Source organism: Hippocampus comes, unplaced genomic scaffold, assembly GCF_001891065.2.
Source record: "Hippocampus comes isolate QL1 unplaced genomic scaffold, H_comes_QL1_v1.1 scaffold237, whole genome shotgun sequence".
NCBI classification, from domain to species: Eukaryota; Metazoa; Chordata; class Actinopteri; order Syngnathiformes; family Syngnathidae; genus Hippocampus; species Hippocampus comes.
The window spans coordinates 2,004,264-2,019,059 of record NW_017806159.1 but is presented as its reverse complement, the minus strand read 5'-3'; the positions used below and the strand labels follow the sequence as shown (position 1 = coordinate 2,019,059).

The following is a 14,796-nucleotide window of genomic DNA, read 5'->3' as shown; positions in this document are numbered from 1 at the left end:
CTCTAGAGCAGGGGTCACCAACATGGTGCCTGTGGGCAATATAGCCCCCAAGGACCACACGACTAGCCCCCACAGGTTCTAAAAACGATTGCACCATGTTTCTGGGAACCAAAATCATCAAGCCTGACATTACTTCCCATTTGTCTTCATGATCTGCCTAAGCATAGATTGTGCAGTGAATAGCACGTTGCACTTGTGGTTAACATGTCTGCCTCAGAGTTCTGAGGTTCCAGGTTTGAATCCCTGATGAGGTCATCCTATGTGGAGTTTGCCTTGGATCCCCTGGTTTCCTTCTATATTCCAAAAGCATGCATGTTTGGTTCACTGAAGACACGAAATTGTCCATAGGTGTAAATGGGAGTGTGAACCACTAGTCCACCATGCTGCTAATAATATCATATATAATGTATGCCAAAACATTTGACTCGATGACAACCACTGAGGGATAGTGAAGTGCCACGAGACCGTCACTGTGTCAACTGAAGGCACAATTGTAGCTTTAACCCCAAAGCGCGGATGTTTTTCTTTGTATGTGAAAACCAGCGAATGACCACATGGTTTCACAACGCCTCATTGTTATGCTACGTGGAAAAAGAAGGAAAGAAAATCCATATAGACCATGACTGGATTTCTTCCATGACAAGTGTATTTTTCCAGAAAAAAAAAAGGTGAATGGACAAAAGACCAGCTGCCCGGGCAGACAGCCTATCTAAAGCCACGAAAAGGAGACACAATATTTGGATAATTCCGGGACACATCCCGACACTCACGGTTCACCTGAAAGGATAGCAGAGCACAGCTTCAGAAATATGAATGAGCTAAAGAGGGAAAGTAAATGGACTAAATCAGCAGTTATGTGTTTATAATGGAGCTCTATTTGCCAGTCTGACGCTTGCTCAATGATGTGATTCCCTCCAGTGAAGCCATGTTATAAATAATAAGAAGGGATAGGATGGCTTCCACACTTGCACCATTTATACAGTCGAATTTCTGAGGCGAAACCAAATCTTGTCCAGGAAACTGCTCGGCCTCTGATTTGTTCTGAGTTACAATTTTTCCCATAGAAAAAAAAAAAAAGAGAATACAGTCAAAAAACACCTGCAAATTAGTATAAAACTGTATAACTTCTTTATTTCTCAACATTCTCCTTGACCCTTTCGTGTCACCACACTACTCAGAGAACCCTGTTCTCTGACTGGCTGACGAGTTTAAGTTAAAAATATCCACCAATTACTCGGGCAGGCCAAACATTCCAAGATGTCAGCAGGTCAAAATTACTGTGATGTTTTAAATGTTGATACTTGCAGCAACAGTTGCATTGCAGACTCCGCATTCAGTTTTTTTGCATTGTCAATAAAGTTGAAAGTGTGTCCAGATCTAACTCCTTTTCCTGCTGTCCCTCATTTTCTTCACTATTCCTTACCTGCATTGTCTCTCCTCTCCCGTGTGATCTCACTGCCCTTTGGCTCCATGCACTCAGCGACTAAGCGAGTAAGTGACAATTAGTCTCTGACAATTAGTCATTGCCAGTCATGTGGGGGGATCTTTCAAGTGATGAGAATGGCTCCCAATACACATCACTGCTTTTGCAATTCAATGTGGATTGATGAGGTACAAAATAAACCCGAAAACTGCGATGTGAAACTGCAATTTGGAGTTTTGAGGTATGTGGATAGATAGATAGATAGATAGATAGATAGATAGATAGATAGATAGATAGATAGATAGATAGATAGATAGATAGATAGATAGATAGATAGATAGATAGATAGATAGATAGATAGATAGATAGATAGATAGATAGATAGATGGGTGGCAAAAGCTAAATCCTGATTTGTGAGGCCAAAGGGGAGTTTTAGCTGTAACTATTTTCTGATTTGACAGCTAGGGGAATAACCAGTGAATCCAAACAAGTAAGACTATGTCTTGCATGTGACTTTTCCCAACTTGGCTGGCGATAAAAGCTCCATGAGTGCAAACTTGTATAGTTGAAATCTTCCGCCGCTGCAGATGTTATCTACAGCATCAATGGCAAAAATGGATCTTTTTAATTTAGTGTCGACGGCTGATTGGCCTCGAGCGTCTTCCTCACAATTACTATCACTCGCAAGATTGGAAGCCAAAAGCCTCTTTAGACGTAATCATCTGGATGGTATCAAGTGCATTGGCCCACCACCACTGTGGAAGTCTTTGAAGTCGTGTGCAAGCAAGCGTTGGCCTGTTGTGTTGCTCCTAGTGCATGATGGGAGATTAGATACGCGTGTGTAGTCAAGTTGCACATACTCAAACACAGGCACTGTATTATTTTATGAAGGTCATTTTCTCTTTGGTTGGCTGGCGTATGACCCATTATGGCTTCGTCCTTGAATTTCATGAGGTGATATCGACAGAAAAAAATGTGCCATTTACACAGATAATATCGTTCCCTTTTGATTGACACTGACACTGCCAGTGAGGTATTAATTTCAAAATACGGCCATTATTGAGGTTGTGCACTGGCATAGAACTGCATGGCGCCATTCTAAGATGTATGCCCCACATGTGTCTAGATAGAATGTAACCAAAAATTTAAAGTATGTCTCTCTCTCTCTCTCTCTCTCTCTCTCTCTCTCTCTCTCTCTCTCTCTCTCTCTATCCCTCCACCCATCCATCTATTTACATATCGACCTCTTTATCAGTTCATAATCTATGCATCCGTCTACACATCTTTGTATCTACTCTTCATCCATCCATCCATCCATCCATCTATCCATCCATAACTACAAAATTATATATAAAAACAAATGGACCTTAATTCATTTCTTTGACTATAACGTACATAAACAAATGAATTGTAGCAATTGTCCCCCACCATGCTCCTCGTTAGCAATCTGTCCGGCATCTTCAAAGAATGATTAGCGTTGCTGTGTTTTAGTTATACAGAGGTTAACTTGTTATACCTGTGAGACAGTTTCTGTTCAAATGTTACATACAGGTACAAGATGATCTGCACACTTAATAAATTGGCAGCAGTTTGAGCCTGGAAGAAATGAATTCACTTCGCATTAGTTTGTTTGGGAAATGTTTACAGAAGCTTGGACTGGGTTTGACTTTTGTACTTGTGTTATAATGTTGTCAACTTTATGGAACATCAGCCCTGCTCAGGTCAGGCCCGTGGAGCCATGGCGTGAAGGGTCTGGACCAGGAGGACCGCACACAGACAGCATGTTTCCTTCAGCGGGCGCTATAACCCCTGAGCACACATGGCTGTAATAAGGCAACACATTAAGCCATTATGCTGCTTTTAAGGTACGCACACACATCCGTGTTTAAATTGTTAAGAGTAGCGAGGGATCCCTCGCTCTCCAAAGTTCGACTGTTTGTCTGGGACCACCACGGATGTCTCAGGATGGGCATACACCTGTGTTCAGAGTAGGAGTAGTGTTTTAAAAACCTGAGCAAAATTATTATTTGTTATTTGTATATGCTACATGCAAATGCATTCACAACACAGCATATTCTAACCATTCATTTGGCATCCATCCACCCATGCATTATCTAATTCGCTTATCCTAACGAGGGTCGCGGGTGTGCTGGAGCCCATGCCAGCTATCTTTGGACAGTTGGTGGGGTAGACCCTGAACCTGTTGCCCGTCAATCGCAAGGCACACATAGACAAAAATGCTCACAATCACACCTTGGAATAATGAAGAGTGTTCCATTAACCTGCCATGTATGTTTTTGGAACGTTGGACGAAACTGGAGTACCCGGAGGAAACCCACGCAGGCATGGGGAGAACATGCAAAGTCCACACAGGAAGGCCGGAGCCGGAATCGAACCCTGCGTCTCTGCACTGGGAGGCGGACGTGCTCACCAGTCATGCATCGTACTTGCATCCATTTGGCAAAATATGCAAATTCAAAATCTTTGTATTTTTAAGAATTCGAAATAATATGAGGCAATGCAGTAGATTAAACATATCATATACAGAATTCCCTCTTAATTAAAAAAAAGTGACTCAACAATTCAACTGTTAAAAAAAAAATTCTGGCTACACTCAAAGAAGTTGTTGCTGTTTTTATTCAGTTTTATTTCATCAAGTGGTTGCACAAAATCAAACCATCTGGATCCAGATACATTTTTTAAAGTACACTCTTGATCGACTTGTAGCCTTGTTTAAAACACAATACAACCCAACACATCGTTATTTATATAACGGTTTCACAAGAAACTGCAGCTGTAACAAATCGTTTTTGAGAACATTTAACATAAAATTACAACAATGCAACAAAACACATCACATAAAATATTGACAATAAATATCCCTAAATGGGGAGAAAAGCTGCCCGGCACAGATGTGTGAAACACCAACACATATTTCTCTTTTTTCTTCTCTTCATTGTTTGGAAAGCCCATTACAGCCTCAGTAGAGAAGTAAAAACTAGACTCGGTGACGTCCAATAGTTGTTGAACCACACAAATATTCGTGGCGCAAAAACAAAAAAAGAAAACGGGTACTAAAAAGATCTAGGTAGTGTGTCCTTTCTAACTATGTGAGGTACCTCAGTACATTTTTAGTATCAGTACAACGGGCAATTCTCGTGGTTAGTATGTCCGCCTCACAGTTATTTATTTACAAGATGTAGTTGTGTAAGCCATTTCAGAGAACAGCTTCACATCTGTGTTGCATGGAGTCAGCCATCTTGGTTCTCGCACGAACAAATCGAGGTGGGGAACGGCGATTAATGCCATCTAATGACGGGGTGCGTTTCACCTATAAAAGCTCATTACGACGACAGTGGAGTAACACGGCTTGCTCGGAGGAAGTTCTCCTTCTACTGACAAAAGCAAGAGTGTGTCGTAAACTTCCTAAATCAACACCCCCTTCCATCGGGCTCTAATAAATTAGCTGGCATTTTTTTCCTGAGCTTTTCCAACGCACTCTCTCCGTACCGTAGGCGATGAAACTCTGCCAGGATTCGGGAGTCCATCGTGAGGAATTTTAATCGTTATTTTTATTTATTTTTTTAATAGTTTTCCATGCGCCATTGGAAAACACATAAAGAGACAGGAGGAGGAAGAGAGGGCTTCCCTGGGATGTTGGGGAAAAAAAGCAGGCCATGGTGGGAAGACTGTGAGCTCTTCTTTTGGTATGTTGCGTGTCGTCAATAGATGGCAGTAGGTCTCACCTGTTGGCCATTGTGGATTTATGAAGGCAGCAGTGGGGAAAGTGGGAAAAAGAAGAAAATAATGCCCGTCTTACTGTTGTTTGTTTCAGCAGAAAAAGTCATCATGTTCTTGGCATTAAGTCATTTTAACGTCTCATACAAACCTGATCGAAACTGTTTGAGAGCAGCAGTGATCGTTCCAGAGAACTAATGCTGCAATATCATCATTCACCAATACAGTAGTAGACAGTTTGGTGTAAAATTATTACGTTTTTATCAGTAAAAAGTTTTGATTGTAATATAGTGACTTTATTATTTTAATATGGCTACACTGTATTCCTTTAAAATACCTTCGTTTTTAAAGATATTACAATGCAAATATAATTTATCATTCTTTTCACTACCCCAACAAATTAATTTATTTTACAGTTTTTAATCACATGAACTTTGCACGTAATTTTACTTTATTGCCATATTACAATTTATTTGTCACGTTACTTCTACTAAAATGAAGACATTGTTTTTTTTAATCAAAGATGTTTGTAAACTTTTCGAAAATAATTTTTGCGCTGATTCCAAATCTGCCCTTATTTTATTTTTCTAGCACATCAGTTTTTCATCATAATGATGATGACAATTTAGTTCCCTTTAGTTCACGTTTTAAAGAAGATATACCATTTTACACATATCAATATAAAATAGACAACCATTCACTTCAACGATATTCATATTTGCATCAATCAAAAATCACATTTTCAATTCAATATGCTGACAGGATTACGAGTCTGAGAGCATATTTTGTAAATAGTTAAAATGGGCAAGAGGACAAAAAGGGACCAATAGGCAAGTACAGTATACATAACATCTGATAAAAGATTTTACACATAACAAGGCATGTTTATCCAACGTTCCTAAGAGCTAACACTGCACTTATTGTTTATTTAGAAACTTGTTCACACCACTTCTAGTTCATTACTTAGCCGACTGATGCTAACTTTAAGTCAGCAATGATAATCGTAGGATGCTTTATATTGTTACCTTTACAATAACACTTTGAATATGTTATACCCCTTAAACATCATTTTAAGAAGTGTAATGGACGGACTGTCATGTAGTGCGTGATGGTAGAGGACCAAAAAAAGGGTCCGCGGACCGGCGGTTGGGGACCCCTGATGTAGTGCGTGATGGTGATGGTAGAGGACCATAAAAAGTAGGGCAGCAGGAGAAGCAGGGTGTACTGAACAAAATATACTGACAAATACACTAAATCACCAGCACAAACAAAGCCGAATAACTCAAAGTAACAAACAAACAAAACGTATCACAGTAGCAACAAACAAAGCCGAATAACTCAAAGTAACAAACAAAGTAACAAACAAACAAAATGCATCACAGTAGCACAAGCAACCAAAGTCCTGAAAACCAAGGTAACATACAAACAAAAAGTCATAACAGAAGCACAAAACTATGAAAAACAAAACATGACAGCAACAAAAACAAAGCAAAATGACAGTAACACAATGATCCAAGTGGTAGGGCTTGGCTGTCCTTTTAACAAAAAAGAGCTAATGACATGATAACCAACAGGTGTGAGAAGCCCTCCAATGCCACCTGTTGGTCACAAACGGAAAAGAACCATGGCAGTAAACTATGAAACAAAACCTAATCTAAATGAAAACAGAATCATGACAGTACCCCGTCCCTCAAGAAACGGATCCCAGATGTAAAAAAAAGTCAGCCAGTGGTGGCCGCTGGATGTGCAGCGCCGGAACAGGAAAGGGTGGCAGCTGCAAGCCGTGTGCCGCCGGAACAAAGATAGATAGGTGACTTCTGCAGGATGAGCACCGCTGGAGCCAGGTGGTAACGGGATCAGGCCTCTGGTCATGTGGGGTCGATTTTTGGTCAGATCGTTCTGTCGTGTAATGCGTGACGGTAGAGGACCAAAAAAAAACAAGGAGGCAGGAGAAGCTGTGTGTACTGAACAAAATATATTAACAATCATCATCAGAGTGATGACACAGACGATTTTTATTGATATCAGAAAAGATCCGTGGAGCTTAAGAATTAATGGGCAGGTTTGTATTTTTATGTTTTTTTTAACCGCAAAAAAAAGATAAACCTCGAATAGGTGTTTTCAGTGAAAAAATAAAAGGAAAACCTGAGAACACGTGAATCCGAACCGCGACGATCCCGCGATCCACTGCACTGTCAGCAATCCACCTGCCCCACGCTCCTCGAGCTTGTCAATCACCACATGTCCCACCAATCACGAGACGAGCCTGCCCCGTGACCCCGCCTCCTCTCGCCTTCCCCTCCCCACTCCTCCCCAGCGTGTAAATTGAAGTTTCTCTTCTTAGTTTCCCGACTCGCAGCCTTGCGAGTCAGTACAGCGCGAACCGCGGAGGGATTAAAAACAAGCACGTCGAGTGGAGAGCAGCGGAGCAGCGAGCCCCATCAACCACCACCACCATGTTCCCCGGGAGGCTGCGGGTATGCGCGGCCCTGTGCGTGTGGATTACGGCGCTGGCGAGCACGCGGAGCGGCGGCGTGGGCGCGAGGAGGCAGGACGACTCGTTCACGGCGGCGGCGGCGGCATCCAGCGTGTACCGGGCTCGGTGCGCGTCTCGATGCCTCAGCCTGCACATCACGCGCATCTCCGCCTTCTTCAAGCACTCGCAGGTACTCACTCGCTGGTGTCTTTTGTGCGGCAAACACAAAAGTACATGCACGCCAAGTGTAGAACGCATGGGGACAAAGTTGAATTAAAGCATTCAGTTTGTGTGATTGCTGCAAACCCCACGAATTCTTGTTTGAAGCGACTACAGGACTATAAACAGCTTATTTCGGTCAATTAAACGCAATCAGTTAAAATCACTTTTCTTTAATTTATGGAAACAACTTTGGATGATGCTTCTCAGTGAACATCAGCAACATACCCATAACTAGATATCAGGACTTCTAAAAATTCTCTCTTTCTAGTTATCGAGCTGGAGTGTGTCCCAGCTGACTGAGTAGGGGCGGGGTACACCCACGACTGGTGGCCAGCCCATCGAAGGGCACATTTTCTTTGAATTTCTCAGTTTTTTCACTTAAGACCCTCTTTGCCACCGAAAAAAGTCCATCTTCAGAAAGTATCACGACTTATCAGTCAGGGGTTTTCAAACCTTTTCTGCCAGTCAAAATTAGTTACATTTTGAATCACATTTTCAGACAGACACATTTCGTTGGACAGCGACTCCATACTAAAGCCGCTAGTATTAATACTTTTGAATCAGAGTTTCTGAAATTTCACATTTCTTCCCAATCTTCTCAAGCTTTTCCATTTAAGACCGGGATCTATAAATGAGAAAACTTCAAACTTATACCATGCATTGTCATAATATTGACATACTGAATACACCTTTCTTTGATTTTTGGCAACAAAATTTGGCGATACGTGTTTTTCAATGGCCTGGGACGGTATGCAAAGGTTACAGAATCCGGTTTTACTTACCCTCCCCTATTTATCTCTTAATTTTCCCAAACATCTGCTCGAGACTGTGTCTAGAAATGAGAAAAACCCAAACTTGCACTCTAAAAACTGTGAACCAACCTGCTACTTGGGCCAATTTGACCCAACGTTTTAAGTTTTTTGGACAAAAAGACCATTTTTTTTTAGGTTGTTTTGGACAAAATGACCAAATTTTGCATCCAATTGACCCAAGTAGTGCATCTGTCTCTTTTTGATCCAAATTGGGTTATTTTTGACCTAACTGGTTGAATGTCATGCATCACCTTTATCAGTGACATACAAATATTGCGCTCACTTTTTTTGCTGAGGTGCCAAATATGAATCATAGTTTCTCAAATGTCCATTTTCGTCAATTTCGTTTTAACATTCTTACACGTTTTCACTCAAAACCCAATTTCCAATTGCAAAAAAACCCCAAGTTGGGAAAATATATCTTGCGTTGTCATAATATTGACATATATTGTCCATTAATGAGTGGTAACCCACACCCAAGACCACCATACATGAAGAACGTGAACGAGGAAGCCTTTTTGCCATGAACTTGTGTATCCACTTGATGATGATCCTAACTGGCGACGCATGTCGGGGGTGGAAACGCCCAAATTTGGGCAGGGCTGCTTGAAAACAGCGGTGATGCTGTTCAGGCGCAATCCAGTGGATGTTTGTCTTGTTTTATTTCTATCAACACAATTGGGGAAAAAGACTCTGAAGCAACTTAAAGTTGACGCCAACACCTCCAATAAAATGATGTGAAATGGAACGGCCCCACCGCCCAGCCCACCCCCATCTTGTATATTCATAGGGGGATGCTGTCACTAGTCTGCGGCTCCCGCAGAGGGACGCCGGCGTAAAGTAGCTGCATTCTGCGCATGAGTCAGTGTGTGGTGTCACAAGTTGTTTTTCACACTCCGGCGGAATCACCGTTCTCTCCGGGGACGGCGGAGAAAAGAAGCGGCCGCTGATCCTTCAGCTTTCTGCCAGCTTCGCCTCTTCTTGATGCTCATCGCATTTGCATTTGCAAGGCCCGCGTCGAAGCCGAGCCATTGTCTGGAAAGCGTCGCCGGACCTGGGCAGATTTGTAATGAGGCCTAATTAATCAAGAGGTCAAGGCTTTTGTCTCGGTGTCACTTTGAAAGCGCTAATTGGACAAGTGGCAGTGGTTCTAAATGCGGGATAATATACACATTGAGTGAAGGAGTCACTTGAGTAATGAGGAGAAAGAGAGAGAAAAACAAGCGGTGATGCACATCCAGAGGACACTGTGTTTCTTATTAAAGCGCAACTTGGCGAGAAATGTTGAGAATTTGTTGGTGGGGTTGTCCAAGTTATTTTTTTAATGGCTGCTTTGGGTTTGCAAAGTTACGACATTGAATCAGCCACCAGCTGGCTCAACGCTACGACGCCTGATGGAAGAGCTTCCCCCTCGTGCGCTGCAAATATTCGACAGTTGAACCTCTCGGGTCGCACGCCTGTCATTCCGGGACGCAGGTCCACTTCCGATTTGGAAATAATTGCAAAGTTCTGTTTCTAGGTCAATCTGTCCCCACCGTAAGTGATTTGTGAGCGAGCTGATCGATGAGGTTTGGACGATTTTTTTTTTTCAGCTTAACTTTCACAGCAAGCAGCAGTCTGGCAGATGTTCAACAATTCTTCCCAAAAAAAAAGACTTAAGTGGTTTGTTTGTCTTTGCCTTCGTTTAGCCAACACAATGAAAAACACCACAGATGGTGTCGATGCTAACGAAACGAGCATAGATGTCATCGTGTTTTAACCCTTTCAGTAACTAAGATTGGAACACAAACAGAACGCAAACTGTCATCAAAGCAAAGTACTGTGAGTGCGATACGCCGAGCTCTTGTGTGGTTTGATCCATGACCACCACACCTTTACCGCAACGTTTTGTGAGATTTTAGAATCCAGACTTTTCAGGCTATTGCACTCCAGTGCATTTTCGGATAAGCAAAGCAGCACGAGCACCTCTAAAAATAGAAGGCCCAGTGTTGATAATATGCAACTGTCTAATGCACACTCCTTTCATGTGGAAATGGTGTGTGAGTGTGTATTGGGTGTTGTTCAGGGTCTGGTCAGCTGCGAAAACACATGGCACTTGCTCCCCCCTTGCCCTCGACCCCGCAATAAACGCAAGCAAATGTAGCTGCGCGGAGGGCTTTCTTTCTTGCAGGGAGGTCACCTTCCTGCTAAACGCTGGCGCCTGATTTGCGCTAAACGTGCTAAGCTACCGTGCTGCAAGCGTTGTCGCAAACTGCGGGTGGATCCGCTTCCCAACGGCATGGGATCTCATTACGCTAACAGGCGTGCAAGCAACTCACACCGCCGCTCTAATGGCTAAGGTCTTAATTTGGGGGTCACTTGATGCGTGACGGGGACACCTTACATTTTAATGGACGTGAAGAAGTCTGCTTTGTGCCGTTTACCTTCATTGCTAAATTAAACACGTAAATCTTTTATCGGGCTATTTTTGAAAATGTGTTCCTCACTTCTCTCTCACCTTTATTTCAAAGTTGGGCTAATTTACTTGAAAACCACACCCACACCAAGTTTCTCTGCTCAGCTCCTAGATCTGGGATTGTCAAATGTTGCACAGAAACATAATCATGTCTAAGCCAAAGGTAATTTAATTATAATAATAATACATCTTCGGGTCGTAGAGTGCCTTTCATGCAAAGCAGAGCTTGCACCCCAAAACCAAGACCCAAAATGGCGGAGGCCCTTCATGCAGAAACCTGGGAATGGTTTTCAATTGTGAAAAAAAAAGCACAATCCATCTCTTTTAATGCCACTGTTAATCTATAGAACCTGTCACACGATCTGCTTTAGCTGAATGAGATATTTCACAAGTCATTTAAAGATCTGTTTCTCATTCTCTGAATCATCTTCACTGGATTGGATTGACATTTGGACGATTTAGCACTTGCAGATGTCAGCGAGGAACCTTTTTTTTTTTTTTTCCCCTAATGTGGGAAGCTCTGAATTTTTGTTTTAAATTTCAGAAAGAACTTTCGAGTATGCTTCGTCCATCGCTTGCCAGCGTTGTAGACGAGCTAATGATGTCATAGCGGTCGCCAGAAGCAGATTTATTGACACATCGCTCCACATTTGGGGAGTTTGTCACCCTCAGTTTAATTGACAGTGGGGCAACACCCATGCATTCGATAAATATTAGCCAAATGTAAGGGAGCGAGCTGGGAGGCATGCGCTAAGTGGGCTTTCTGAACACTCAGTCTTGTCGTGGATTATTTATGTGAAAAGCAAAAACAACCAAAAAAACAAGGAGTGCCCAGTCGAGCTCTTGTTAAAGCCATAAAAATCTGACATATTCAATTGAATGTTTTATTTCTTGAAGTGAAAGAAATTAAAACCCGTCGGAAAGAAAGATTAGCCCTTGTTTGCGTCTTTGACATAGAATTGGTCTCAGTGGAAATCGGACCTCCACCAGGACTCGTCTCGCGTGTGGAGGTCTTCATGGCTGAAGACGGTGGATGAATGGGGCTTTATGTGGCTCTGCCCCCCCCTGTAAGTGCTTTTGAAGCACGGCACTTGCCCCCATAAATCTGAGTCACACTTAAACGCTGGACAGTGACGCTTCATTTTTACTGGAGACAAAATCAACTTCTAGTTAGTGGGTCTTCATGGCTGAAGACGGTGGATGAATGGGGCTCTATGTGGCTCTGTTTCCCCCCCTCTCTGTAAGTGCTTTTGAAGCACGGCACTTGCCCCCGTAAATCAGAGTCACACTTAAACGCTGGACAGTGATGCTTCATTATTACTGGAGACAAAATCAACTTGTTAGTATTCGTTGTCCAAAATGTTGCACTCTACACCTTCATAAACGTCAATCATCTGCTTATTGATGTTGAATCGTCATTCATTCTTTATTGAGAGATGACCGAAATCTTCAAAGTGGAGTACTGTGAGGATGATCTGTGCTGAAATATAAGGTGTGTTGGATTTCCCACACCCTTCAAAACGGTTTCATGGAAATGTGAAGTGAAGTAGCTTTTGCCTCCTCCTGCAAAAAACAAAACACGTAACAGAGTGTACATTACAAGCGTTGTTGTGGCTGATTATTTTCTGGATCCGTATTGTGGATCCCAGTTTAGATTTGTTAACATGGAAAAACAAAAAGAAATTTCAATAACATTTGGTCTGCGGCTAGTTAAGAGTTTGGCGGATCACAGGACGAACTGATTAACTGTGTGAAACTGGGATTTTTTTTTTTTTTTTTTTTTTTGCTCAATAAATTGTCAGCAGATTTCAATGGATATTTTCGGACTCAAGGACAAATCCTCCGATCACCGTGGATCATTGTCTTTAACACGGACGTTTCTGAAACTCATTTGTTACGTGCCGCAGCTTCTTTGATTTGATTCAAGGACAAACGAATTAATTTTCGACTGTGTTCTGTTTGCACGATGTGGATTTTGTTCTTGGGAACATATTTGACTGAAATTTGGTCTGAAGCTTCCTTGGTATGATTCAAGGACAAAATGCTTAAATTGAGTGGATCTGGATTATTTTGAAGAACTTGCTGATTACTCTGACATTGAGACCCCAGATGATGCGATTTCGTTCTGATTGAGCTCTCGGTCAACAGTGCGGATCCGTGTAATGTGCTTTCCTGCGGATGTTTCTGGAAGAAAAACGTGAATGGCTTTTAATGAGATTTGTAATGAAGCTTCTTGGGTGTGATTTACGGACAAACTATTGACGGTCTTGTCAATCTGCGGTAAAGATCAGGAAGAGAAGCCATGGATGTTACCAAAAATTGTGCAAGGCTTCCAATGAAAATTGCTTTGAGAGCCAAGGATGTGGATTTTTTTTTTTTATGTTTAGTTGATTTTTTTTCCAACATGTAAAATGTCAGCCGCAGTGAATGAATCAAGAACAAGTGATCCAGTGTGACAATTGCGATCTTTTAGTTGAATTTATCATGGTCTTTATCAGAATTTGTGAATGTATTTTCTTGAAATGTGATCTGTAAACTTGATTGGAGCCAAGGACACAAGCATGAATCGATTACTTTTGATGATATTCTAAGGCTCTTTTTTTTTTTTTTTTCAAAATTAACGAAATGATTTCAGCTAAATATGGTTTGTAGCTTTGGTAAGACCAAACAAAAAAATGATCAGGATAAGACACAAGGAAGCTTTCTCAAATAATTCAAGAGGTCTACTGCTGGGTAATATGTAGACGGCCCTCCAAGTGCAGCGAAGCCCCACAAATCGGAAATGTTTAGGGCCTTTATTTAGGCGCAGCATATGTGCCCTTACGAGTGTTATTTTGGTTTTGCCTGAGGACCCCCTGTAATGAACACATTGGACACCACTCCCCTTTCAAGTCCTTTTCTCCGTCTACTTCCTGCAAAGAATCTCAAGTCTAACACCTACAGACAGAAATGCCATTCAAATCACGGCCCTCCCATGTAAAATGAGAGTCATACAATCCAAACCAACAGCCCGCAGGGAACAAAAGCCAACCGCTCCTCAAAAGGTAGAAACCTGGAGATAAAAGACGTTTTGTCCATGTTCCTCAGTTGTCTAGACAATACAACACGCCCCTGGCCACCTGCTCCGACTTCTCAGCTGACAAGCGCCGCCGTGTACCTCTGTGATAAATTTCCTGTTTACACGAGTCCGCCAGCGCCAGAAACAATGCGCCGGGCTTCTCCGCCGCCTGGGCCTCCTTCTCCTTGACCGCCCCCAACAAATCACACTTGGAGGATATCTGGAAAACATTCATTGGTTGGGGTCCTTGACAGTCGCCACGGCTGCGTAATGTTCATACTGCGGAGGAATGTCATGGTGAGTCAGGACGATGAAGTCCTGACCTATAATTATTCCCCGTCGGTCACTGACATGGTGGGGTCAGGCCCTGGACAGCTGGGGCAACATCCTGCCGAGATTCCCTGCTTTGGGGATGCTGTCACAAAACCAAATTAGATCCTCGATGAATCCGTGAATGTGGTGGCCCTGTCAACGTTTTATTGATGGACAAGGGAAGTCACCAGAGGAAAAAAAACAAAACAAAAAAAAAACATTTTGGAAGTGGTGTAGAGTCATGACAGTCTTAATAAATTACCACCGCAGGTGTTTGCCTTCAGTCTACAAGTCAAGGTC

General features: G+C 42.3%; 1 protein-coding gene across 1 annotated transcript in view; it reads left to right on the top strand.

The window, feature by feature from the left end:
* The first annotated feature begins 7,495 nt into the window (after positions 1–7,495).
* Positions 7,496–14,796, top strand: part of anos1 (anosmin 1) — a 63,372-nt gene continuing 56,071 nt past the window's right edge. The window contains exon 1 of the mRNA XM_019895515.1: positions 7,496–7,827. Within this exon, the coding sequence (XP_019751074.1) occupies positions 7,618–7,827 (210 nt within the window). The 5' untranslated portion in view covers positions 7,496–7,617. The remainder of the gene's footprint in view (positions 7,828–14,796) is intronic.